The 27,821-nt window shown below is 32.4% G+C and overlaps 1 protein-coding gene across 1 annotated transcript; it reads right to left on the reverse strand.

The window, feature by feature from the left end:
- Positions 1-18: 18 nt before the first annotated feature.
- On the reverse strand, positions 19-27,821 carry LOC124369759 (synaptic vesicle glycoprotein 2B-like). Its single transcript, XM_046827840.1, has 10 exons — positions 27,732-27,821; positions 27,333-27,494; positions 23,767-23,929; positions 19,087-19,208; positions 7,521-7,759; positions 5,848-6,023; positions 5,121-5,389; positions 3,737-3,896; positions 2,369-2,496; positions 19-1,237 (listed from the first exon to the last, which is right to left on the reverse strand). Exons 3-10 carry the CDS (start codon positions 23,883-23,885, stop codon positions 1,140-1,142), a joined length of 1,311 nt encoding a protein of 436 aa, XP_046683796.1. The 5' UTR covers positions 23,886-23,929; positions 27,333-27,494; positions 27,732-27,821; the 3' UTR covers positions 19-1,139.

Raw genomic sequence — 27,821 nt, forward strand, 5'->3', positions numbered from 1 at the left:
ATAAAATAATATATTTTGAAGTGCCTTTATTATTCTTTATAATACAATTTTAAGTCAATTCCATTTAGTGACAAACTTTAAATTCAAGCTTTATCCCTAGATATATATATATATATATATAAAATACATACAAAGATACAAAATTAAAATACGAAGATAAGATACAAAATTAAAATCTAGTCAAAACAGATTTTATGCTATTGAATACGTTAATCTCGGCTAATATATTTATATATTTATAAAATTATATAGTATATATTTTACTAAACGTAAGGTTCTAAATTATTATCAATATAAAATACTACCCTAAAAAATGATATCAATTATATTAGACAGCATTTGTTAGTACCTATATAAATCACAATTAAAATCCTTTACATAACTAAACCATAAGAATCTAATGATATAAAAAGGCAGGCTGCATTAATCCGAACCCACAACAATTCGAACGTGACACGGTCCTGCGAACGACCTTCAGTCGGTAATTTTAGATTTAAATGTTACAACTTGAAATCCTAATGAGTGCGTGAGAAACTAATTTTTGTGTATTTCTGATGTTTGATAAAATTTCCTTGGTAATCAAAACATTTCAATAATCAGAACGTCTCGAGCAAGCAAATATTCATATTAACGCTGCCTCCTGTACAGTGTGTTTGTTATCTAAGAAAACTAAAATTTTTTGTATAGATAAAACAAGTACACAACACGTTTAAGTCAATTATGAGATATTGTACTTCAAACAGAAAGACTTTTTAAATAATCACTTTTCTGGTTAATCTGACGTAATAGATTTTTCCAATCTTATAATACTGGTTATTATTAGTTTTGTATTGCCCTAGTCAGTTATACTGTTAAAGGAAGCACCAAGCTTGTTAACTTAGTCTGTTCACAAGTTATTCACTTTTTGTCGTGTATTTATCAACACAAAGAGTCTCAGAAACAAGATACAATGAAATACAGTCTCTCGGGTTCTCTAGCACCTTTGTCTCAGAAATCATAAAAGACTTCAATCCATCATGTGGAGTTGTATCCCCTTCATTAATTCGGTTTCATCTGACAAAGGTATGCAAAAACACTAAACTGTATGTCCCTTTTGCTATATTATCATACAATTTTATTCACAGTGTTACATCACAGTTCTAACTCTGTCCCTCCACTTCAGTTGCTTTGTTTCCAGGCAAATCTCCTTGTTTTGGTTGTTTCTTCAGGTCGAAGAAAATTGGCACTACCGCACAGCCTGTACATGTTCAAGAAGAAAAGCGAACATTAGCATAAAAAACAAAGGCAATGTAGTACATTATGTTGATGTTAGTTACTATGTCATCGTGATATTTTAGTATTGCGTGAGTTAAGTAAAACGGATTATTGCTTTACTATGTTTAAGAGTTTTATATTACGGGTATGTCAATATTGTTACATTAATCCACTAATCATCATGCCCGTTATACACATATTATTCTGGGTAGGAGTAAATGAAAATGTTTGCGGTTTCTTGAATTGTCTTAACTAACCTCCACATTTTAACCTTATCCATTGAAAATATGAATCTTTGTTAATAACGCGTTAACAACCTCAAAATTTGATGCTCACCAAGAGACCTTTCAACAAAATATGCTGAAAAAATGGTGGTTTTGTAAAACAGACCAAATTTTACGCCACGCTTTGCCTCGCGTAATAGTGTACGATTTTAAAGGCCTGTAACCAGATACTAAATGGTCACGTTTATGGATCTCCTATTTCTCCCAGCCATTATAGCTGCGCATTTCTTGTACACATAATAGCCAGATTTGAAAAGCCAAATATGCTATTTATTAATTTTTCAGTCGTGTGTTATTAGTTTCTTGTATTAGATAAACATAATTATTTTTAACCATAAACTATACGAAACCTTAGACATGTTTTTTACTTCTATTTATATATTTCTGTTTATCCTTAGATTCCTATTTCACTTCTAAATTATTATTTTAGCGCAACTTATATTAAAATGTTTCACGTTAACGGTTCTTATTAAAAATCTATTAGGAACACTTATTAGAAAAAATTAACTTGTACTTTGTAACTGTTGGTTTCAGATTGTACTTTTGATTTCCTTTTCATTTAACTTTTGTTTAGTACAAGTTAGGTTACTGAGACCGATGATGATAATAATATTAAAGTTGGTGAGTGGCCAACTTATACAAATTGGAGAACCAGTTGCAAGGTTGATCTAATGAGATTACGCTGAATAACAGAGCTGAAAATCCCTCACGAGTCCCTAATAATTAACTATCATATGCACTAGTCGCTATGAGGATCATAGTTACTATTGTAGAGTTACTAAACCGAAACGGGTACCAGTTAGGTGTTAACATAAAGAGTATATACTTACAGAACAGGAGGCCAGTAATCAAGTTGAACAGAAGTGTGCACAGGGAGTCTAGCAAAAGGCTGAACAGCTGCGACCCCAAAATGGAACCAAATCTACACGCCACCATGTTCAGAGATACTGCAGTGGCTCTAAGAAAAAAACATGAGAATATAACACTGAAGAAGCATTATTTATCGCAGTTTTATGTGTATAGTATACAGGGTCGATCAGACCACTTGGGCTATTGATTGCTGTTGTATGATGATGTATGTCGTAAGTGAAGATGAAGACTCCGATTCAAAACCCCTCCATTATTTTCTTGCAAAAAAATTCGATAAAATAAAATTTAACTCCTCAAAAATATGTAAAGTGTTTTTGGGGGGCAGGGGATTGTTTTTGGAAAATGTTGAAACGTAAAGGCGGGTAGTGTGTTACTCCATTTAAAACGTCTCTTGACACTTATAATTAAAACAGTGTTTTCAATTTATCTTGCTGCATTATGTACAGAGTGTTATGAAATCTATAACAACGAGCTATTATAGGTGTTTATTGTTACTTTATTTAAAAATATATGAAACTCAACATATACTCACTAGGGCCTATCCTTCCCAAAACTAACTAAAAATGTTCAATTAAAATGTTTAATAAAGCTTGAGTGCTAGATATGTCTTTATAGCCCTAACACTGCCGCATTAATGAAGGCATATTTTCATTTCTTTCATTAAAACAAATTGACTAAGTTTTAGCTTTATCTCTATCGGTTTCTCTTCTTCTTAATATAACAACTTTTTCTGAATTAAAATTTTTTTTAAATTTTATTAAAAGTAAGTTCATAATGAATTTCGGGTAAAATTTTGAGTTACATATTATCTTTTTCAATAAATTAAATACTAAAAAAATCTGTAAAAGCTATTTTATATTTTTACACCCTGTACACTACACAGCAAGATAAAATAAGAGCATATTCAATTATTTGTGTCAAAAGACCTTAAAAAGATGTAATACACCACTTCCCTTATATTTTAATATTTCCCAAAAGCCACCTCCACCCTTAATATATCCCCTACAGATTGTTTGGATGTTTAAAAAATTTAATTAGTAGTTCAATTGTTTGTTAATTTAATAAATATAATAACTGTTAAGTTCAGCACTAAAATGATTTTTAATAAATTAATTTCAGTATTTTTTCATCTGTTTTCTTCTTATCTTATGCAAACAGATGTTTTTAAGAAGCTGGTTGTATGAATTTAGTAACTCAGTAGTTTAGTAATTAACAATATCCTCCAAACAGGCCATGTCTTAGATGAATTTATTTCAGAATATTGTTCGCTGTCTCCTTAGTATTTGCAGCCCTTTACCACTAACATATATAGTATTGTAAAAGAATACCTTATGTAAGTCGGAAACAGCTCGATCGTGATGGTGGTCAGCACATTGTAAGCAACGAAGGTGAAGGCATTGATGCCGCCGATCATCATCACAACAAATGTGGCGTTGGGTACCCAGTTTATTGATAAACCCATACAACCACAGATAACAAATAGTGCAGCTGTAAACAAAATGCTTTAAATATCAGTCAACGTTACTATTAAATGCATCAATATATATGGAATATAGTTGAGATGTCTACTGTGAGTGAGTGATTTAAGTGTTAAAGCTTTTCAAAGTCGTAAAATGTAAAAAATGTATTTTTAAATACTAAAACAATGATTTTTTACTAAGTAGTGCTTTTGTAGGCTTTACACTTTAGTGCCAACTTTATCGAGTTCAATGAATGGTCAATGTACATTGGTCCAATTTAAGCGAGTAATCGTTAACGAAATATATATTGTGCCCAATTTAAAAAAGATGCTATGATGTTAAAAAACCCGTTCACGACTTAACTGACCTCACAGACCATTCACAGATGACTGCAACTACTCTTATGGCACTGATTATTTGTAATGAGTTTATAAAAATAAGGACATATTTAATATTACAATTTTGAGCTTTGTTTGTCGTAGCTCTAAAGTGTCATTGACTTATAGTCATTTATTTCAACAAATCCAATCGCGAAACCCTTATGATAATGTCTGAATTTTATGTACAATATTTAAGATTGAAAAACTAACGTACACATGTGTGTACACGTTTCATGGAAATTATTGTTGATTCATGATTCTTTTAGATTTAGATAATCAAAACATTGTTCGTTGAAATGGTACTCATGCAAACTGTTGATGTTGATTAGTTATCTATTAAATTACACATTTTGAGAACTACACTAGGAAACATTTCCAGAAAAATGTACAGAATTTCTCGGAAATTAAATCGACATATAAAAAAATAATCTAGTTTGATCAACTAACTTCACTCAGCAGGCCATCGGACGTTATGCTGCACGATTTGTTTATTCAGATGTCACGTTACTTGCAAGACCTTCTGTAATTTGGGTTTCAATAGAATGTAAAATTGAAATAAAATAACAATATTTCTAGTTTATGACTATGTACGAGTAAGTATTCAAAATTCATTGAACATACTTCATACATTCATAGTTGTAATATGTTCAGTAGCGTAAAATCAATACGTAGATAACTAAACACATGGATAGAATACATAGTTAAATCAGGTGGCCCACGAGGATTGGCAGAATAAGGCTTAAAAGGGGATCAGACTCTGTTGTATAACTATAAAAATGTTGTTAGGTGTTATTTTTACAATAATTAATAGTTCACAGCAAGGATTTAACTAATAATAATTTGGTTTAAAAATGTATAAAAAAGACTCTTACCTAGGACAATTCTCCGGTCAAAAAGAGGCACCACAACGCTAGCAATAAGCGTCACTACGGGCAGTACCACAGATATGATTATGTTAGGTACAAATACGGCAGTTGTTAAATTTACTTTACACTCTGAGAGTGAACTAGTATTAGTTATTGTAGGTAAAATGGAATCTCTCATTAACATCTCGCAAGCGTAGAATCTCCCTTCATTTTGTTCTTTGTAGAGAGCCATTCGATTCGTCAACTCGGGTAACCACACGAAGATCGAGTTGAAACTGAAATAAAAAACGCTATTAAGAAATCTAACCAGCAATTCTACACCGGAATCAAGGGCCAGAAATAAACTATTAAACATGAAAAATAAAGTATAATCTTCTATTGTTATACATAATAATTATCGTAAACTTTGACAATTACAGATCGCTTGTAATGACCTGTTTCCTTTTTTACCTTAAATTTTATTATAATTTTCACCAATTTGAATACTAATGAAAGAAAATTACTATTTAGAGGCAATCAGTGGCACTCTCTCCGTTTGTTCAGCCCAGATTTTACAACATATATTTGAATGTAGATATAACGATTGTTATATCCCATTTCCAAAGAAATTGTTTTATTAGTATTGAACATTTATGAGAGACATGCAGTATAACGGTGATATCTAATTATGTAATGAAAGATACACTGAAAAAAAGTAAACTTCATTTTACTGTAACACGATGGTAACACTTACCATATACAAATCGTAGTTATTATGAACAAACAAAGTATTAAGCTCTTGAAATAAGGTGGCTTAAACAATGGTACTGTTTGGTCAAAAACATGTTTTAACGTGCCCGCAGCGCCCTTATTTCGAGTAGTAGAAGCAACATTTCTGTTTTCGTTCTCTTCTGCTGATATTGATTGTACCTGGAATGTGTTCAAACAAGATCAGAAATTTAAACTTTATATTATACTTAATTGTAACGATTCATTGCACAGTTATATACTGGATTTTTATTTAGTGTCAGATATAGCTATTTGAGCATATTTTGGTATTGTATACAAAGTATTTAGGTAGATACATACAGTGAATAAGTGTGTTTAGAAAATAAAAATCAATTATGCAACAGGAACAGTAAATAGAGTTTATCTGTTTCGGTGTATACTTTTACTCATAAATATAGATTTATTTAATATCGCAAATATTTTAAAGTAGATTAAAAAATGTGACACAAATAAAGCAAAATCACCGCAATAAAACCTTATTATTATACATTTAACCCTAATTCTCACTTACAATTGATGCGAGATTAAGTGTAGTAATCGATGGGTTATCGATTACATAATGATAAGCGGCCATTATATCGTTCTCCAATAAAGATCATTTAATAACATCATCATATAAAGTTGATAGAAACTTTAAAATTTAAGTAATAAAATTTATTTAAAATCTATTCAAATAACTACAAAACGATTTTTAACGTTGATTTTAATATTACAACAAATATGTTATACGTGTATAGAAATAGGGTATTTATATTTTATTTTTATCTATTGATTGTTAAAGTATTATTGTAAATAGTGATACAATATATTATTTGAATGGAAACAAACATTTCACCACAGTAATCTTATAAGGTATATTCAAACAAAGGTTGCATTTGGTTTTTATATAATTTTTTGAAATTTACCAATTCACTATCGATTTAACATTTGAATGGTTTCACTTACATTTAGTAGATAGCTGAATTAGTTCCATAGTTATTAATGTGCCTTCATATAATAATATTTAGTAGCAAATCACGCGGTCGATTTTAAAGCAGCTAGGTCACAAAGGGTTTTTCAAACATTTTATTCAAACCCCACGAGTCATCGAGTTTAATAAACAGTTACTAATCTAAACAATAATGAATAGTAATGTTCTATTATTATAATACTGCATTTAATTCATACAGTTATGTATAAAATTTAAAACATATGTCATAGTTAAACCGGAGAACTGTTTAGTTATTAACAATATACAAAATAGAATTGATATTTAATACTTACATCTATATTGCGTTGAAACTAAAATTATATTTTTGATCGTTATGAAAACCGTTTCTTACTCCCACTTTAAAAGAGTCCCGAACCACTGTTTTTTAATTTAAATTATTAGAAAATGGATCAGGATATTAGATTATCTTCTAGTGACCAGCACTACTTAAAATTGTTTGGTGTGCCAATAAAAAACATACGTATAACACCTTATTCAATTGAAAATTTCATGCAGATACTGCTAGCAATAATTTAAAAAGTTTTCCTCAGTTTAGAGCCTATGCTACTTACGTTCTTAGGTGATGTACTAATATCACCTGGATAAATTAGAAACAGAATAAAACTAGTCATAAATGATATACATTGCGAGGAAACACACAAACTTACTGTGAAATTCTCTTGGGGTTTTCCATAGTTAACAGAATATATCTTTCTCAGAACTCTCATAGATTCATCCTGTCTGCCTTTACTGAGCAAGAACTTGGGGCTCTCAGGAGCCACGTAGAACATGATGGCACAGAGGAGGCTGGGGATTCCACACAAGAGGTAGAACAGTCTCCACGGTGTAAATATGACGAACCCGAGGTCGATCCTCCATGTCCCTTGTAAGGTCAACCATCCAATCACTGGGAAAAATACACCGACTTAGGTTTTAAGAGGTTAAACATAAAAATTTGTCTAAAATGTGAGGTAAAAGTCTAGGTACACACATATAACAGCAGAACGGTCCGATTAATCATATTCGCATCTGGTATGGGGTGTCTGTGTAGGTAGTAGCGCAACATTATGGACGTATGTTATTAGTGGTGGACATTTTGAATTTAGGTAAAAGTCTTCAAATAGGATGGGTGTAATGTGGGATATCACCATGACTCTGAACTGCCTCATTCGCAGGGTAAAATATATGAAATCGGTTTTAAGTTATTTATTTATCAGAAAATCAATTTTTAATATGCAAAAAATAGTGAAGAACCAAGATATTACATTCACTAAAAATTTGCATACATAAATCGTGTTCCAAATGTTTTGTAAACAGCAGGAATCTTGGAAACTAGCGAGGATTAAATAGACCGTGTTGAGCCTAATAACAAGACCAAAAAATGTGGTTAAGTTAATCATTTGTTTCATCGTTCACTCCCTGCGCTCAAAAAACCTGTATTTGTTCTAAATGTTCACTAAACAGTCACAGGTCTCTTATTAAAGTTTTTTTTCGTGAAATGTACATAAAATTTCTTCTAATTTTAAAATATTACGAGTATAATGGAAAATTTGTCAAGAGAAGCAAGCAGGATGTGTAGGATTCGAGTTGTTTTTTAACTCGACGATCCATTTTTTACATAATACAATGAAAGTGTATTTTTATTGATTTCCAAGATAACATTTATATTATACTTGATCAAACAATTAATAAAAACTCGTTTTTGATTAGTCATGAGAAGGAATTTGTTTATTCTACTATTCGGATAGTTGGTAAATCTGATTGATATTTCACTGCACACAGTGTTTAGTAAAACAACCTGGAATCGGCTGTTTAGTGAAACATGCCAGTTATCAGACAAAGTTAGTGTTTAGTTAAAAAAAATTTAGCATTTAGTTTAATCAATAAGTGAGCGATTGAAATCAGCGGTTGCCCAATTATAAATTTCGGGTCAAGCCACCACCGCTAGCGCCCCTTGGCTGGCTGTGGGGCTGTAGGTCTCGCTCGAACCGGCACGATCAGTGTCGCTCTGTCGACACGACCTATCCGTCTACATTAATCCTGTACCTATGTCTATCCTCTTAATATTCACTTTTCTTCTCATTATTTTTATCTCACCCTCTCTAGCTCACCATTCTCTTGTATTGTTTTATCTATTTTTATTCCTTGTTCACCCTTTATTTGCCCCGTTGTGAGTGCTAAAGTGAATGTTATCCCGCGAACGTAGGCTATCCGCCAGTGTGGCCCTCTGGAGCCCCCCCCTGGAGCTCTCTGTGATCTCGTCTATCTCTGATCTCGTGAGCCTTGTCCAGGGACACCTCTTGTGGTACTTGTGAAAGACAACATCTCTTAGTGAGTTGTCATTGTCAGAAGCTGGAGATTCCGAACGTTTCTTACAAATAACTATTATCACATAATGTATTGATTCTTTTTATTTATTTTCTCGACATTGTTTGGATGTCTCTCTTTCTTGAACTTAACACTGTTTGGTCCTCCGGGCTATAGAATCACGCTCTGGATTTAAATTTAACTTAGTTCATTTGCCATATTTTGTGATGAAAAACTTTTTATGTTTACTCGTTGTAACGAATAGGACAGAGTCTTTGACGGCTATTGTAGAAGCTACCGGCTAAAGTAAGCAAGTAAGGTAATTTTGTCACTAACATAAATTGATGCATGACTTTGTTCTGCTATTGATCTCCCCCTCCAATTCTCTCTCGCTCTGTCACTCTCATTATTTGAACAGTATTTAGAATGTACTCCCTATAATAAGTAGGCTATAATGGAGTGTACGATCTCAGTGACAAGAGTGCTACAATCCCCCTCAAGCGAGCCGTGTAGAGGCGGCAGTGGCGTTTACGCCAGGAATAGGTCTATCTACCCATGCAAACACACAGAACCCTCTCTATATTGAAACTGAACTCTAGTTGGATTTATGAACTGCTCGATCGATTATACTTGTTGTCTGGGGTGATTGGTATATTGACCCTTGTATTTGTGACATTTATCTAAAAATATTATGTTGATTTTAATTCTAGATTAAATTCACTTGAAAGCTTTTAGTAGTTAATTGTGCTCCATATAGTTTATTACTTCGTTTGACTTTTAGCGGTTCAACACTATTATTGAAATGTAATAGGTTTGTTTGTAATCAAATCCTAAGTAAATTGTTGATTCTAAACAGTTTTTATCTATACTTTGTATATTACAATCAATTATTTTGTTCTATTTATTTTTTCAATAAAATTACTGTATACTTTTTCATATAAAGTTTGATTGTCTCATTTAAACGTATAATAATAAATATGATTACTTTATTTTAAATGTATTTGATGCCTTACATACACTTAAGTTATCAACTCCTGTAATTTGGTTTAAAACTAAATAATTTCTGTTGTTTTATTTGTGTAACTATCGGCTCTCTATTTAATCTAATTAAATTTATGTTTCGATACACCTAATAATTGATGAGTTGATCTATATTATGTAATATATTAATGTTTTTCGGTCGTGCTTGCCCCTCTCATTGAACGTTCAATTGATTTTTATTCCTTGAGTTTGTTGTTTTACTACATATATTTTGTTTTATTTTGACAATTTAACCCCACCAATAAAACAATCAAGCTATTGACCTTTGAACAGTCAACTGCTGTAATAAAAACAAGGTTGACAACTATCCAGGCAGTAGTTAATGAGCTCGCCAATCAAAATGGTCCCTTAACTGCGGTTCAAAATATATAGTTATAGAGTACTGCTCGATTAAAACTACAGATAGGGTATAGCTCAGACTGCAACCCGTATAGAAGGCATGCTATATTTAGGGGTCAAAACTCTTTTCAGCAAAGCCTACACTCTACTAACTCCCTCATTTCAATTACGAAGATGTATCGACGTATTGCTTCAAGGAAGATTATTTCCCCAAATACTCACAAATGAAAGCTACACTTTGGGTCCCAAGATGACCCAGGCGTTTGAAACTCATTTTGGTTTTGTAATCATGGGAGAAGCTCCTTATGCATCTCCTAGATCTCTCATCATTTTATTCGATTTCTTTGCTTTATACCAATGATTTTGACTTGCACCAAATCGTCTCCGAATATTTCGACAGCAAGACTAACCCCCTTCATGCCAAAAACTGTCGACGAAATATAAACTTTATCTAAACTTTGACTCTAGAGATTCTGACATCGGAACATCACGTCTTACTGCTGGGCGTATCTTCTACTCTCTAGACAGTAAGTTCCGTGCTTAGCCCCATTTCAATTAATTCTACATTAATTTCTTGAATGAATATTAATCGCTAGGGTATGTGCGAAAAATGGAAATCCTCACCTCACTACTTCTTGCCCCATCATGGGGTCCTCAAAGAAAGTAGTAACACCACTAAACTGCTTACTATATTTGATGCTCGCTACCTAGCACTAGGCTCTCTCTCAATACAGCTTACTTACTGTCGCAGGCTGCAGACCAACATATGTGACATCCTGTTCCAATTGAGGGCTTATACAATTGTGCTTTGTTGTGAGATCAGTCAAATGTACCGCATGATAAGCATGCTCCCTGCTGACCAGATGTTTCAACTCATCCTCTAGCGTAATTCCTCCTCTAAAAAATTTCTCTATACAAGCATACACTGTCACTTACAGTGTAAGTAGTTCTCCGTATCTGCTATAAGGACTCTTTGTCAGCTTGCGGATGACGAAGGTGATGATTTCTCCAAGACAGCTGAAGTACTGCTATCTCAGACCTACGTGGATTAAGTAATCAATGGTGCAAACACCATGGATGATGCACTAGACCTCCAACTACAACTCAACGTTTACTCAATCGTAATGGCTTCGAACTCCGGAAACGCCCAACTGTAACCAGCTTCTCCAGGTTCTACACCAGGACCACATCGAGACTCCAGTGTTTCTGAAAGAATTTTAATAACCCCACGTCTCTATCCTCGGATATCACTGGTCTCCTTACTGTGATTACTTTGCTCACAAGTTCAATCTCTCACAAGTGATTTCCCCAAAACTTAATATCCTGAGTGTCATTGCCAAGATATATGACCCTTGTGGATTTTTAGTTCCTTACATAATGCAAGCGAAATGTCTGATGCAATTGGACTTGCTGTTAATTCATACAACTTCACTCCCCCCACTTGGACTCTTGCCAGAGTTACCGCCGTTCATCCGGGATCAGACGATATACGACCCAGTTTTATCTTTTGTTTACCTCTTACTCTTTCCAATTTGTGTTTTGGTTTTTTTAACATTGAAGCTTGTATGCTTGAAGAGGTATGTTTACTTTTCGTTACATTGAGTAATATTTTTATTTAATTAAGCAGAACCGCCTCCTCACACATTACTTCTGTGTCTATATCTCTCCTCTATACGTTCACTTCTCTGCTCATTATCCCATATCACCCTATCTATCTCACTATTCTACTGTATTGTTTTACCTATTTTGTCATACCTTGTTTACCGTTTATGTGCCCCGTCGCGTCGTGCGAGCTAAGGTGTATGTTCTACCGCAAACATGGACTATCCGTCAGTGAGGGCCTAAAAATGACTGTTACTGACATTTTTGTAATTGATTAGCTAAAGAGCATGAAAGTTTCAAATTAATTTATAATTTTATAAAAATAAATATTAGCATAAAAAAATAACTATTAAACATATAAATCTTAACGCAGCTTATTTTACTGTAAGCTTACTGCTAAAAAAAGTTCGCTGGCCCACACGGCAACAAGATTTGGCACGATTGTATCTTTTTATTTGGGAATAAATCACCGATAATTAGGTTGTTTGGTTATTTTTAAAAGATGATTTTAATTTTTCATAAATTTATATTATGATAAAATTTAAAACGAATGTGCTATTTGGCTAATCAAATATTGCAAAAATGTCAATAACAGTCATTTTTAGATAAGTTTTAGCTACATTCGTAGTAATCGGTTTGTGCGTTTTGATTTATCAAGTACACCTAAAAAACGGTGGAAGTCTAAATTATAGCGCACATCACAATTAACTCTACACTTTAGAAGAAATGTTTTTGTCATTGGATCATTGATATTATTTAAAGCAGCCGATTATTACATATGAACGGTTACCTGGCAAGAATTAAATAGTATTCTAAAATCATATCAGGACAAAAATGAAATACGAACATAACAATGTTACAGTTTATTTTATATTTTAGCGTCTCTTATTAACAATTGCATATTACATTGCTATATTGTAAAAAGGACAAAAATATACTAAAATCTATATTAAAATCTGTCACTTCATGATAATAATATTTTTCCGGTTAAAGTGAATGATTCACAAGAAACAGTAATACTGAACTTAGATGTTATATGATAAGCATGAAATTACTAATCATCAATTGTTGTTTTTCTAGGGATTCGCAAAAGATTTTAATGTCACTGATTATAAAATCGTACTGTATCAGTAATCTTTTACCTGTGAAAGAACATCCTCACAAGAATATTAATATAACCCCCGCGGACGGCTCAGGCTACAATTGGCTGAGTGATTGCAGGATTATAAGGGCCACAGATAAAAAGGAATAAAACAACAAACGCGATGGATGGACAGGAATATGCTTTTTGGTTTTTATATTTATGGTTCAAACAGGTGCGTGAACCAAGTTCATTACCACAAGGAATTATAATCACCACTAAAGGAGAGTGTGGGGTTTAGAGTATGCCAACAACTCCAACGCGCGGTGGCAGAGTCCTTGTGCGCACTCATCTCAGGTTCTCTGCTCCGTAGTAAGATGCTGGAGCTCCTAGATTAACATTCTGGATTGAGTTTGCAGGACTTATGATCAATATTCTACAGCCATGTTGCGAATCTAGCCCATTTACAACCTAGGTTAACCAGCAACCAGGAGTCTCCAACCACAGCACCAACTGCTCCTTCGTAACTCCCAACTCGTATATTCCCACACGCGTAGCAAGGGGCTGGGAATATAGTATTAAAAGTGGCATTATTTATTTACAAACAGTAATTTGGCAGATATGTATATCAATAACCTAAAGAACTACTATAGTACAATAAAACACTGATAATGCTGGTGTATTGCATACACAATTTAATGACAGAGTGGCGATCGACTCACTATGATGATACCTGGGACCGCACACGCTTATTGCCAGAATACTGGTGACAAGCATAATAATTCTGTTATTAGGTAAAGTATGTATAGGCTTGCCAGATTTTCTGAAGGCTCAACCGGGACAAAAAAGGGGGGGGCTGGGGGGTCCGCCCATCAAAAGAGCTGGGGTCTGGAAAAATATAGGTATATGCAGGAACAAGTAAATTAGACATTATATTATAATTTATAAATGAAAATGAATACATTTTATTCTCGTGGCAAAAGACAAACACACATTAAAATAAGTTTAAGATTAAGATTTTACATTTTACTTGTATTTGTCGTTGGCTAAAATTATTTTCAGCACTTCTTTCTTGCTTTTTATTTTGGTGTAATATTCTTCACAGCTGAGGCCAACGTTAATTTTACAAGTCATCAAGCCTTTTACCGTTGACTCTTTCATCAAACCACGATCATCAGTCCACACATTGTTCATCAAGGAGAACACCCTTTCAACCGGTGCTGATGTCCCCGGCATGCAGAACACGTACTCAATAATTTTAAATAGGTTGTTTGCTGTTATATGGTTTTCTTTAAAGTGAGAAAACAACCTCAGCCATTTCTCTTCACTTGGAATACGCTTATCACTTAGAGCTTCTTCCTCTGTCCACTTCTCCCAGATGGATTGAAAATAGTCTTTGGCAAGAACAACTTCGTCAAACAAAAAGTCAACGTTCACTTTTAGATCGCCATGATTAGGAAGACTTCCATGGATAAGTTCAGCGGAATGTTCAACATTTTCCCATGAAAGAACATTTTGTGTGGCCAGATTTACCCAGGAAAATTTCTCAGCGTGTCCAAAGCTGTTCTCCCAAAGGTTCAAATATGCGATGCATCTGTCATAAAATCCATCAAATTCTTGTTTAATTTGAATGCGATCTTGTTCATCAAGAAGCATGTATTTGCTTTTGGCCGTCATGGGGATAAAGTTTGACGCCTTCCTTTCTGTGAGATTTCTTTTTAGATTTTTAAGAGCTTCAGCAACATCAGTAGCTGTGGCGTGGTCTTTTTCCATTCCCAGGATGGCCTTGTTGAATTGTGCAAGTTGTCCGTGAACAAACCACAAATAGACCTCACCTTTTTGATCAGCAAATAAGGCCTGTATAATCAATGGGCACATGTGTTCATCCAAGAAAAACGCTTTCAACCCTTCAAAAATCAGCAAAATTCTTTCCAAAGCTGGCATCAGTGAAAGAAACCTGGTGTTCCCGTGTTTCAAGAGTTTTTGGTACTCTACATCAGCAAATTCACAAAACTCTTTCAGCTTGGTTACACGCACTGTATAAATGTGAAAGTGTTTATATATCTTCACTACTACGGCCTCAATGTCGATTGGTAGGTTATCTACTCCATGTTGCACACAATTATGCACAATGTGTGCTGCACAGCCTATACCATTGATTTCCCGTCCCAGGCTATTCTTGAGTCGACTGAAAACGTTGTTTGTCCCTCCTCTTTTCACCCCGCCAAAGTTGGTGTTGCAATTGTCCCCACAAAAACCAACAACTTTTTTATCTAAACCATGTTCTACCAAAGCAGACAATAAATGTTCAGCAAGAATTTCAGACGTTTCACCTGGCATTGATTTGAAATCTAAAAGTTTTGTTTGGACTCCTGAATCGGGGTTAAAGTAGCGCACAATAATTGGCACTAGTTTTATCTCTTTTCTGTTTGACGCATCCATAGTTACAGATACGAAGTTGGATTTGGTTAAGTCTTCTTTCAGCTCTTCCTGTGCTAATGGAGCTATAACGTTCAATATTATTGCCTTACACTTAGTTTTACCAAGTGAAAATTTGGGCTCAAAAAACTTAGAAATTAATTTTGCTGAACAGGAACTTGAGTTAAAACTCAGACAGTGGTTTGCGATGTGATATGCAAATGTTCCCTCTTTCGCTGCTAAGTCTAGATTCTTGTCATCAGAACTGCCAGACTTAAAAAATGTTGTTAATTTCGATGAGCTAGCAGCACATGATAGACTATTTTTGTGTTTTTTAGACTGTACATGATCTTTTACATCGGATCGACCACCATGGGCAACTGAAAACTCAGCATTACAATGTGAACACCTCACTCTATCATCTATAATAAGTCCAGAAGATGTACATACCTTTTTTAAAAAAGGAAATTCACTTTGTAAGTCCTCTGTAAATTTACACGAACGTTTCGGCATTTTCGAAAATAAAAAATGTATAACACTCACAAGTAACAATAATGTAAATAATAATTAATAATCACACAGATAACAGTTCAAAAATAATGTCAATTATAAATATAATCACTCTCAGATCGCGTTGCCTGACAGGCATGCATGCATAACGACAGCGGCCTTGACAGTCAAGGCTTGACTGATCGCCCAAACAGACGAGTCTATTGTGCGACTAACAGGGGGTGTAACATTAGTGGCAGTGGGAGGGCGACGATGCGCGTAGGTACGAGCGCGGGGCAGCCGGCGGCCGGTGGCTACGGCACTCTGTTGATAGCGTTTGCGTAATAAAAGAGCCTAGGATAGGTTCAAATTTCAATTAATCCGGGACGCGTAGTGAACCGGCCGGGACACCGGGATCGTAATTCAAAACCGGGACTGTCCCGGTCAAACCGGGACGTCTGGCAAGCCTAAGTATGTACAGGATAATTATTATTAGCTCACAAGATATACTTTTCAATAACTAATGGTTGCTACTAAAATTGTTAAGAGATGTCTAAAATAAGAAATTAAATTACCAAGCCAAGAAGATTTATGTTATTGCGTCATAAGATACACAAAATTGAACATCTGCGTGCAACAAGCTATGAGTGTAGTGTGCAATAATTATTTAACTATCACTCGTAAGGATTATCTAACGACTGGCACGAACAAATCTACTTCACTCACCACCGGGCAGGTCTGAAGAATTCTTTCTATCAGAAAATCATTTGTTTTGCTAACCCAGTTTCGCGTATAGTAAGGGATCCTCCAGACTTTAGTTGTAAAAATGTGTTCTTTTAGCTCACCTTATACTACATTGTTACATTTGAAGAACAATTTATATATTTTCAATGCTTTACCTCCTATCATAATGAAACTATTGCCAGTAGAATCTTGTTAAGTATCTCCTTGTTATGTTGTTTGATAAGATCCTCAAGCAGACCAGTAGCCTATGTAGATGAAAATTGTGGTTGCTAGACCTCCCCAAGTTTAACAGAAATAATATTTTTACAGTGACAGCATTATACACAATATTCAAAGGAAAAGTGCCTCACTTTACAGTAGTTATGGTATCTATATATGAAAAAGTGCTGACTCCGTTAAATTTAAGGTATATTAGTATACATAAAGCAACATGTTAACGGATTTTTGAATAATTAGGGTAAATATATTATTTAACTGATCATTTAAAAAGAGAAGCATTTATTTGCTGATATCTATTTATATAACTAGTATTACACTGTTAATTTGGACAACCTTGTGTTATAAACAATATATTACTCTTTTTTAGAATGATATTGTTAAAATATGACACTAAAATATGTCTAAAGTTTCTTTAGGAACATGGAAATTGTTTTAGAATCATATAATCAAAAAGATTCATAATTTAGTTATTTTTCTACAATATTGTTTTAATTTTTATTATTAAATTAATAATATTATTCTCTTTAAAAATGTTTACTACGTGATGATGATGATGGCGCAATACATGGTTCTTACGTACCTCAATAGAAGAATATGTGAATAAGCTTGAGATTATGAAGATAAAAGAATCTTAACTTAACTTCTTAAATTGTATACAACATTTTATTGAACGCTCTGGATGTATACGATTTCATTCTCATAAAATGTTTTGTTTAAATCAAATGTCTCATAGCTTGACAATTAACTTATCGAATATCCACCATCTCTTGAAGAATTTAAAAGCTTATACCATTTTGCGGTAAAAAGCATTATATCACTCCATCCTTCGATATCGAGTGTCTGGGCTAAGTATAACAGTGTTATGCACAAATTTCGGTGTCTAGACTATGTATATCAGTTACACACAATCGGTACCTAACATTTGACGAAAATTAAAAACAATTAGTTCTGCGATAGAGCAGTACATGTGTCACATTAAGCAATCGATTCATTTGAAATCGTTGGTGTTTTTATACGTGATCTGTTGATGGCACAATGCACGGTCCTTACCTTATTCTTAAATTATATACAAGAGAAATTTCTGCATCTATACACTTTCCTTCTCACCAAAAGTTTTGTTTAAATTTAAATGTCACATAGCTAAAAATGTATCAACTATCCAGCGTATCTTGAAGAATTTTAGAGCTTATACCATTTAGGGTGAAAAATATTATACTACCCCATCCTTCGAATTTGAGTGTTTGGGCTAAATATAACAGTGTCAACTAAATTTCACGAAAATAAAAAGTAGTTACTTCTGCAAATATCATGAAGCAATAAGCGTGAGCATTAAACCTGTAACAATTTCAAAACCATCAAACTAAAATATGGTTCTAAAAATAGCTAAATCTTAATATGCTACTTTTTTGAGTCCACGAATGTACCTGAAAATAGAAAATGAGGCAAAATAGATTAAAGTATTCTTGATGATGAAAAACGTGTTTTAAAAGTAACATATTATTATGATTTTGTAAAATGGTCTTCTAATAGTATAAAACAGAAAAGTGTTAAATGCTACGGAAAATATGATAGGAATTGAAGGATTTATAAAACAGGAAATATATCGCCCTTGAGATATATCTTTTTACTGTAAAAAGCGTTAAATCAATAATTGCAATAACTACATAAACTATTACCAACAATTATTAACCTACCATACTATCATTACAAAAAAACATCACGAATCAAATATATTATATGTCAAACTTACCCAATTTGTTTCTTTTATCTATAAACACATTTCTCCAGGACTATTAATAAGTGATTGTTTGACTAATGTATTTCAACAAAATATAGTATAATTTTTCGTATACGAACGATTATTTCTGAACATCTATGAGAAATGTACTAAATATTAAATATAAAAAACCCTTATGCTCATTTTACTATTTATATAACTCTTACTAGTTATTACTAGTTTTATAACTCTTTTGAACCCCGTATTAAGTACTTACATCCACAGTACAGAATACAGAGGGTTTTCATTGATGACGTCATAAGAAAAGCCTGAGACCTCCTCTTGGATGGTGTGAGCTCTCCAAGGAATGGAAAAGTGGCAATCATGGCAGGGCACGACCTTGAACACATAACGAGAATAAGAGGGGAATGAAAGTAAATAATTGATTTGGTAACCAAAAAACTCAGTTGTACATCCTAAAATGTATATGTAATATATGTTTTTTGTGTTTCTAATGAGATATCTTTTGCTTGAAGTTGTACTAGAGAATTATTGTTCTTAGAAAGTGATTCATTGCACAATATTGTACTGTGCAACACTCTACATAGTTAGAAACTCTTAGCAACATTACAAGTTCTGCATTTATTAGAGAGAGAGAGAGAAGATAATCCTTCTATTGAGATTTGTAGTTATTGTATCTGTTGGCTGAAGAACACTCCACGTATATTTTCACTACATGAATTTGTAGACGTTCTATCCTGAGATAATTTGGATTTATCTATTCTGAACTGAGATATCCAGGTAACTTGATGTTTATGGTATTAAGATTTTTCTATCGAACGCCAAAGTTCATTTAGCTCTAATATAATTAATTATTTCTCCTATAAGGTGCTGTGAAATCAACCACATGCTATTTGAAGTAAGAAACTAATTTACTGAACATGAAGGCAATGCTGTTTTATACCTTAGAAAAACTCCTGTCTATTTTATTAAATTCCCGATTTAAAAAAATAAAAAAATCTGATGTTTTACAGGTCTAGCCACTTCATTTAGTATCCCAGCCTCATCTGGACCCCGGGAACCTCTCTATGTGTCTTTAGATAATAATCCTGAAGTTTGTAAAGGTGGTTGGAGTGAGAGAGAACGTAGCTTTTATTGTGTGCCGTTCTTTCAATGCGTGAGAATGGAGTGGCAGAATTGTATTTGTTCAGTTCTCTACGGTCATGGTGTATCAGCAGACAACATCGTGAGAAACCATTCGCTTGTCTTCATCTTAGAGTGCGGGGCCTCATAGATACATGCATTGGTATCGGACAAACTTTAGAATTGTTGCTTTTTCGCTAAGTTTGTTACGTTTCACAGAATATGTGGTATATAACTGTATTACTTATCCCTGAAATAAAGTAAGACCTCGCTTTTTCAATGTTTTATAGTTGCGGCATGGTTGTTTTGAACACTTAATTTTTTAATTTGAGTTATTCTAGTCGGATAACAGTGATTTTTGTTTTAAAATCATTGTAATATAAATTTTAGACTAGAATAACCTATGATAACGTAATAAAAATCCTTTAGGACAGTTTATATGAACTAAAAAAAAATTATGTGGCTTTTTAAATATTTGAAGTTTTATATTGTATCTAACTATACATTTTGACTTATATCAATGGCATATAAACTATGAAACTTTTATTTAACTATATTTTACATAACATTTCACCTCTTACAATAACTATTTAATTAATTTTATAAAATTTATAGTTCTAAAAAATAGAGAAAACTACCTATGACAGCTGTAAAAGAGCACGCATGGCCGAGATCTTTGATTTGGATTATCACTCATTACCCCTTTTGAAAAAGCACTTTGAGATATTTGTAGAAGGTAAACCTGAAGCAAATTGTGCATATCATAGTGGTGTATGGATCTTAACAAATATAACTGTCGGTTTTCATTAAACGCTCTTTTTTAAATCATAATGTTTCTACATCGTGTAAATGGTTTAAAACATTAAACTAGTTTTTCCGAAGAAATAGAGTATCTCAAATAAGTATAAAATCTACAATCATATCTATGAAGTATGTTTTATGTGCATAGTGTAAGGAAAATATTACATAAAGTAATATCTGACAACTTGAACGATCTGGAAACTAATTTATAGGTTTAATGTTCTTTCCAGCGAGAGAATGTGAAAGCATGTATATTTAAAAATAATAATTCCACACAATTCATTCCAACTAAAAATATGTTAGTGATCGTATACAACATGAATCCAACGAGCAAAATACATCTCCAAGTGAAAACAGTTAAAACATTTGTGTCGACTCGGTTTGCCTGTTTACATAATATTAATACTTTATTTTGAATGCTTTGAGATTAAAAATTTCACATTATATGTTTTTATTATAAACTAATTTTCTTAAAATATATGCAATTTTTTGTCATCAGATTTTAATTTTTCAACAGAAAAGTTTTATTTATAATAGCTAATCCGGCTAACGTTGTTTTGCCATATAAATTCTTATTAGTATGTGTGAATGTGGTGTACAGCATGGAGCGCTGTAAACGATGACGGAATATAAAAGTTACAAAAACATAAAATATTTATATTTTCTCATTTAATATGATTTATTCTGTATAGATAATTATCATATATGATATTATTACTTTTACAACAACAATCCTTTAACGCAGTGGATTCTACAATATTTTTAGCTAGCTAATCTTTAGCTAACACATACAAACTGAATAGTTTCCCTACTCAAGAGCATGCTACATATAATTTCTCGTGTGAAAAGCAATACTTATATACGGATGTTTTTCTACAACCAACGGCGCAAACCTGTGTTAAGACTTTTGATTCGTGTGAATTATATTTCCGACACCCATGTTGACGTTGCCTTGTTGCCACGATAAAAAACCACGTTAACAGTTTATATTTATGGCTATTTTAATTTACTTTGCTAGATAGTTACATTATCTTTTAGATCTAATATTTAATATTTGATTAAAATGCACACTTAAAAGTAAGTTAATAATTACACTACGCGTTTGTTTCCTATTTAACTGAAAACCATTGTTAATATTTTAGAACGTTTAGAGCTGGAATTAGTACATTAGTTCAAAGGCACGGTCCAGCGAATTTTCATCTAGCATAGTTCTTGCCGAATGTTTTAAAGGGGGTCTTCGGTGTCAAATTCTGACCATCTTATGTTTTGGGATATTTTGTAAAATAGATAAGTACTTACCTAATCGCTGAAATCTAAATCGACGTTAAAATTTTTTTCACTCACTATAAATGTAAACAAATTTAAAATAATATTCAATGTTTAAACAGAACAGTTGATAACATTAGAAATGCTCTTTTACTTAATATTTCAGAACTTTAGAGGGATTATGTTGCTACTTCAAAGACCAGTGGGGCATAGCTCGGAGGGATTTTAGAAACATGAATATGCATATATTCCTCCCAGGGACCTTAAGAATCTCCATGTCAAATTTCAACGCAGTCGTTTGAATAGTTTATGGTTGAATAAAAAATCAAGTTAATTTTACAGACACACAATAATTCAAGTAACGTTTAACTTTAAGTTCAACCATAGATAATTTATTTTAAACACAAATTAATATACATCTCAACTTAGCGTCTTCAAATAGTGTTTGGCTATATAACAAACGTAACTGTCTCGTATTTGCAGTTTCAAATATGCAGGCGCTTTGAAAACTGTGATCTTCTAAATTTAATTGGTGGACCACCCTGAACACTTCGGGGTATGAAAAATAGATAGTAGCCTATTCTCAAACCTACTGAATATGCGTATAAAATGTGGTAAAAATCGGGAAAGCCTTTAAAAAAATAGCATTATATTGATGATTAATTACGGACTTATAATAAGATACTAATGACTAAATTAATTTTTAAACTTTAGTTCTTCCTCATTTTATAAGTTTATTGTTGAAAAAAGTTTAATGATATAAAATTATAGCATTATATTTGTATGTAACGTAAGACGAGCTCAACATATCATATTTTTATGCATGCAATTCCATTTTTTATTTAGTTATGTTCTTACACAAGAATAACATGTTTTAATTTTCTTAGTTTTTCGACTGCCAATATATCTCAAAGGAAACTTTTCTTCTGTAATTAGAAATGGTATTTATGGTTATGATAAACCATAAACATAAATAATAGTTTATGATTTACGGTTTATTATCATAGCTGTTTTTGTGACAGCTTGCCATAAAAAAATTGCTGATTCAGAAGTTAGTGATCTGCAGAGAAGGTATTTATATGAGCGGAATACCCTACTGGTGGTAGGTGATCAATAACCTACTGGTGTTGGGTGACCAATGGTTGTGAGTGGTGAGTGGTTAATAGCTTGTGGTTGTGTGGGATAGATACAGCTGACTATATAAACATCATACATCAATGACTATATAAACAATAACAGCTAAGTCTGTAATAATATTCCGTACAGTAATAAATACCCACAATATTCTTTATTCGCTAATATGTCATTACGTTCTTCATTTGTCAACTAATATTATAACTTAACAACATATCCAGAATGGTTATATTATTATTTGACATAATATTTCATTTATTTATTGATGTAATAAATGATGATGCTGTTGGTTTCACATTATTTCTTAATATGCGTAGTTTTTTTTTAATAATGTTCACTGTAAGAAAGTGACATAAATAGCAAAATTAACACTTTATAAGAAAACAAGGATGTTTAAATACAATTCATGGAAATGCAATGGTTCATTTCAAAAATTGAAGAAACCTTTCTTCACGTTCCTACTCGCATAAAATAAAAACTATTGATGATTGCTTCAGATTTTTTATAATTTGTCAAGAATTAACAAATTGATATGTATGGGGTGACTAGTTTATTACTTTACTGTTTGAAATTTTAAGAAGCAACGGTCAATTTATATAAATATGTTACTCACAAGGCCCCTGAGATCACTTTTAGAACACAGAAGGTCCAGAAGTTAGGAGCAAATGCTCCCAAAACGTACATTAGGACGTTAAGCGACATTCCTCTGACCAGGACATATTTTCTTCCCATAGTATCTGCCAAGTATCCGGACAAATATGACGCTGCTACAGTGCCTGAAGACAAGTATTAATAATTTATTAAATATCCAATAAAGTAATAAATAATTTACACCTAAATACAGGTTAATACACCAACATAAAATATTTAATATTGATGCGTATTGGGAGTGGTATTGTTTATTGTATGTTGGTACATAAAATAATACCATAGGTACCGTATTAATATTGCTTATATTGGTAGCCATATAAATACAAAATAACGATGGAGGAAGAGGCAGTAGTATACATGAAAAAGTAAGGTAGTAAATATACTGATAATTGTGCTCTACATAAACACAAGAGTAAATCCAAATTTTTTCTTACTAACGGATTGGTGTATGCACAATATTGATCCGTTTTATTATATATTTTCTCTTAGGATATACATTTTCAGTGCTCACCTTGATCCATAGTGAAAGAATTATACTCATGTAATGGAGATCCTTTTCCATAATTCTTAAGCAGACTAGAAATAAGAACTTAAAAACATTAAACGTTTTATGAAATCACATTTGGTAAAATTAAGGTGTTAATTTATAAAAAAAGGAGTAGTACTGGACTGTAATAGATTATGGGTTTGTAATGGAGCTAAATCGCTGTAACAACCATCATAATTGGTTTGTTTTGATTTAGTTTGGCACGTGACTGAAGTAAATGATACGAAATCATAATTTTATACATAATACTGTATATTACGAAAAACAGCAAAACCGATTTAATAAAGAAGTAAACCTATTAAATAATTCCTAAAAATAAACAGTGAAGTAGGGGTAAACAGTGTAGTCACGTGTTTGCTGATCACGTAGACACCCGACGTGATGTTACTTTTAAGCTCGCAAGAGTTCACGTGGTCTGCCATCCAGTTATAAACTGGATTTTTCATGTAATAAAATAGATTTTATGACATGACAAATTCTATATATATATATATATATATAAGTAATAATTACTTGTATCGATTTTTTACAAGCAAAACTATTTAGAAACACGAATACGGCACAGAGATAACGAATCAGTGTGGTGCCGGAGTCAGATAACGTCTCGGGATGTCCTAGTTGAGCGAGGTCAAGTCAACGAACATTTAAAAATTTAATTATATTCATCTAAAAGTTGAAAGTTAAAATAGCTAAATATAATATCATGAGGCTCTTATATAAAGACGTACAATAGTTTTTTAATTACGAGCAGTTACATGATACAGAGAACTTTATAACAATTTCAAGCCAATGCAATTCGTAAAATATTTCTACTTCCTTTAATTTAATCTAAACTCTATAATCTGCCAATAACCACCTAAAATGTACTCTCCTTGTGTGGTTGGTGGCATTACTGTGTATCGTATTTCATCGTGGTAGAATCATTCTTCAGGGAACTGTTTCACATTACGAATACTAACGAATAACATTCTGGAATACTAACGATACTAAAAAAGGTCTCGAACAGTGCTTGGTATTTGGTATTTCTGTTCTTGGTATAATATCAGTGACATTCATAATCAGTATATGCATTTTTAATAACCAAACAAACCAACTTAACTTTCCACATAGTTCGATTTGGCAAAACAAGTGGGCCTAACTATTTCATCAATCTGACACTGTGGTTGATCGACGTTATTGGATTGATGACAACGTATTTCTTGATTTTTACCCCAGTTACCTCTTTTAAACAAGATAACTCCTTGTTGACTTTCTTCTGGCGCTGTGGAAAGGATAAATTGTTATTTTCTAGGAAGGATATATATCTAGGGAACTTTTTTGATGATTGATGTTGTTACAAAAAGATATAACATTTGTAACAATCTTTATGGTAAAATTGTAAAACTCCCTAAATACTACGATACTTTCAATGAGGTATAGTTTACTGCTTTATATGATGAGAATTTGTTATTATATAGGAGTGTATTTAGTTTACAATTTGAATAAAATGTTTTTATTGTTATTTTTCAGTGACAAATCTATCCTTAGGATTTATCTTCTTACTTATTATATAACGATATCCCTCCCATCGGTAACTATTTAGTTTTGTGGTTGCCATTGATTATATTGTGCAAGGGGAGGGCGGACTAGATTCACTCGACCCTTCAGTAATACTGAAATCTCAAAAATATCCGAATGGGTTTCCGAGTCTAGTACTGAAACTGACGTTATATTAAAAGTGTTCTCAAAAAGACATTTTCAACCTCCCGCCTTTGGGCTACAAATTTGCATATGACTAAAAAACCCTACTAACTTTGCTTTAATAACATTATTAAATTAAACTCCATGTATTTTTACACCTATTTATACTACCTCAAAAGTACTTACAGGTTTGCTTTTCTACCTTAGAAATCTATCAACTCTTTAAATTTACATTTTTTACATTACGGCATTCACTCGTATCGCCCCTTATCATCTCCTACTTTTAATTTGATTAGGGGTCTTCTCTCAGTCAATTACATATAAGATTTATAAATAAATAGATATAATAATATTTTGGTGTGAACAGAGATTCTTAAGAAACCAAATATGGTTTATTTTAAAAGGAAATTTCCCCAAAAACTAATTTATTTTTAACTTTTTCATATATATTAGTTTAATTTCACTTTTAGAACACATCGATACAAATTATATGGCCTTTAAAACAATTTAATTTAAACATTGTGAAAAGTATTAGTTTTAAAACTTTTATATAGATCATTCGATTATATCGTCCTGTTTTCTTTCTATTATCATGTTACATAACTTTTAATAGTACTATTATTGTTGTGTACTTATTAGCAAAGAACGGAAGTAGAGTGAATGTGATATACCGTACATGGAGAGTTTTGAGTGAGTGTTTAAATAAACTGCACTTTTTTGGTTTCAAACGATTCCGGAGATTGTCTTTTATTTTTATTTAAAACTTGTATCTGTATGATAGGTTTTAGGGAACAACTAATGTAACAAGGAAAATGTATTTAACATATACAATGTATTACACAAATAATACTATATATATTATACATAATATTATATATATATATATATATATATATATATATATATATATATATATATATATATATATATTCAATGCTGTTATATATTTTGAAATACATAGAATCCGAACAAAAGATCACAAGTGGATTCAGGAGCAAAATGTTATTAGTGATAAAAATATCTTGTTTTTTTTTTTTAGTTATACAGAGACTAGCAGAGAATGTAAAGCATATAACCACAACCCCACCCACACCCAAGGAGGGAAACATAAATCACCACCTTTTTGTTTCCATAGAAATTGTAAAAAATGTAATAACACTAAACTAAAGTAACATTTGCCATTTTCTCATGAACTCCTCACTTCACACTGCTAAGCTGAAGTCACGATAAAGGCCTTACCAGTACTAAAGTTCTGGTCTGCCACATTTTTAGTCTCTGTGCAAAAAGTAAAATTAGGATACCTATGAAGTATACAGAAGAGAGTAGCCCTTTGTCCTGAGAGGTGAGTTGTAGGTCACACTCAGCAGCCGGTAGTAGGTAGGACACATCTGTCGATCCTACGAGCGATGCTGATGTTGTCAGTCCACAAAGTAATATGATGAATAAGTTAAACTTTCCATAACCTACAAACAGAGCTTTAACATTATCAATGATGTTTATTATATTCTACTAATTAGTTTTTGTAGGTAAAATTGTACAATACACATTATTTAAAGAACCGAGTTACTACATTTTTACTAAGAACCTCAGATTTGTTTTAATCACGTTTATTCAGTTATAACTTGAAAAGATATTGCTTGAATGAAAAATATAAGTTAGTTACATTGTTTTAAACTTCCTTAGTATTAAGGAAATCTTACCAGAAGTTTCCAAAGCCTCCTCGAACTCAACATCATTTCGTTCTGAAACAAATTTGCAACTAAACTGTACGGTAAAACTTGAAACTTGTA

This window comes from Homalodisca vitripennis, chromosome X (assembly GCF_021130785.1).
Source record: "Homalodisca vitripennis isolate AUS2020 chromosome X, UT_GWSS_2.1, whole genome shotgun sequence".
NCBI classification, from domain to species: domain Eukaryota; kingdom Metazoa; phylum Arthropoda; class Insecta; order Hemiptera; family Cicadellidae; genus Homalodisca; species Homalodisca vitripennis.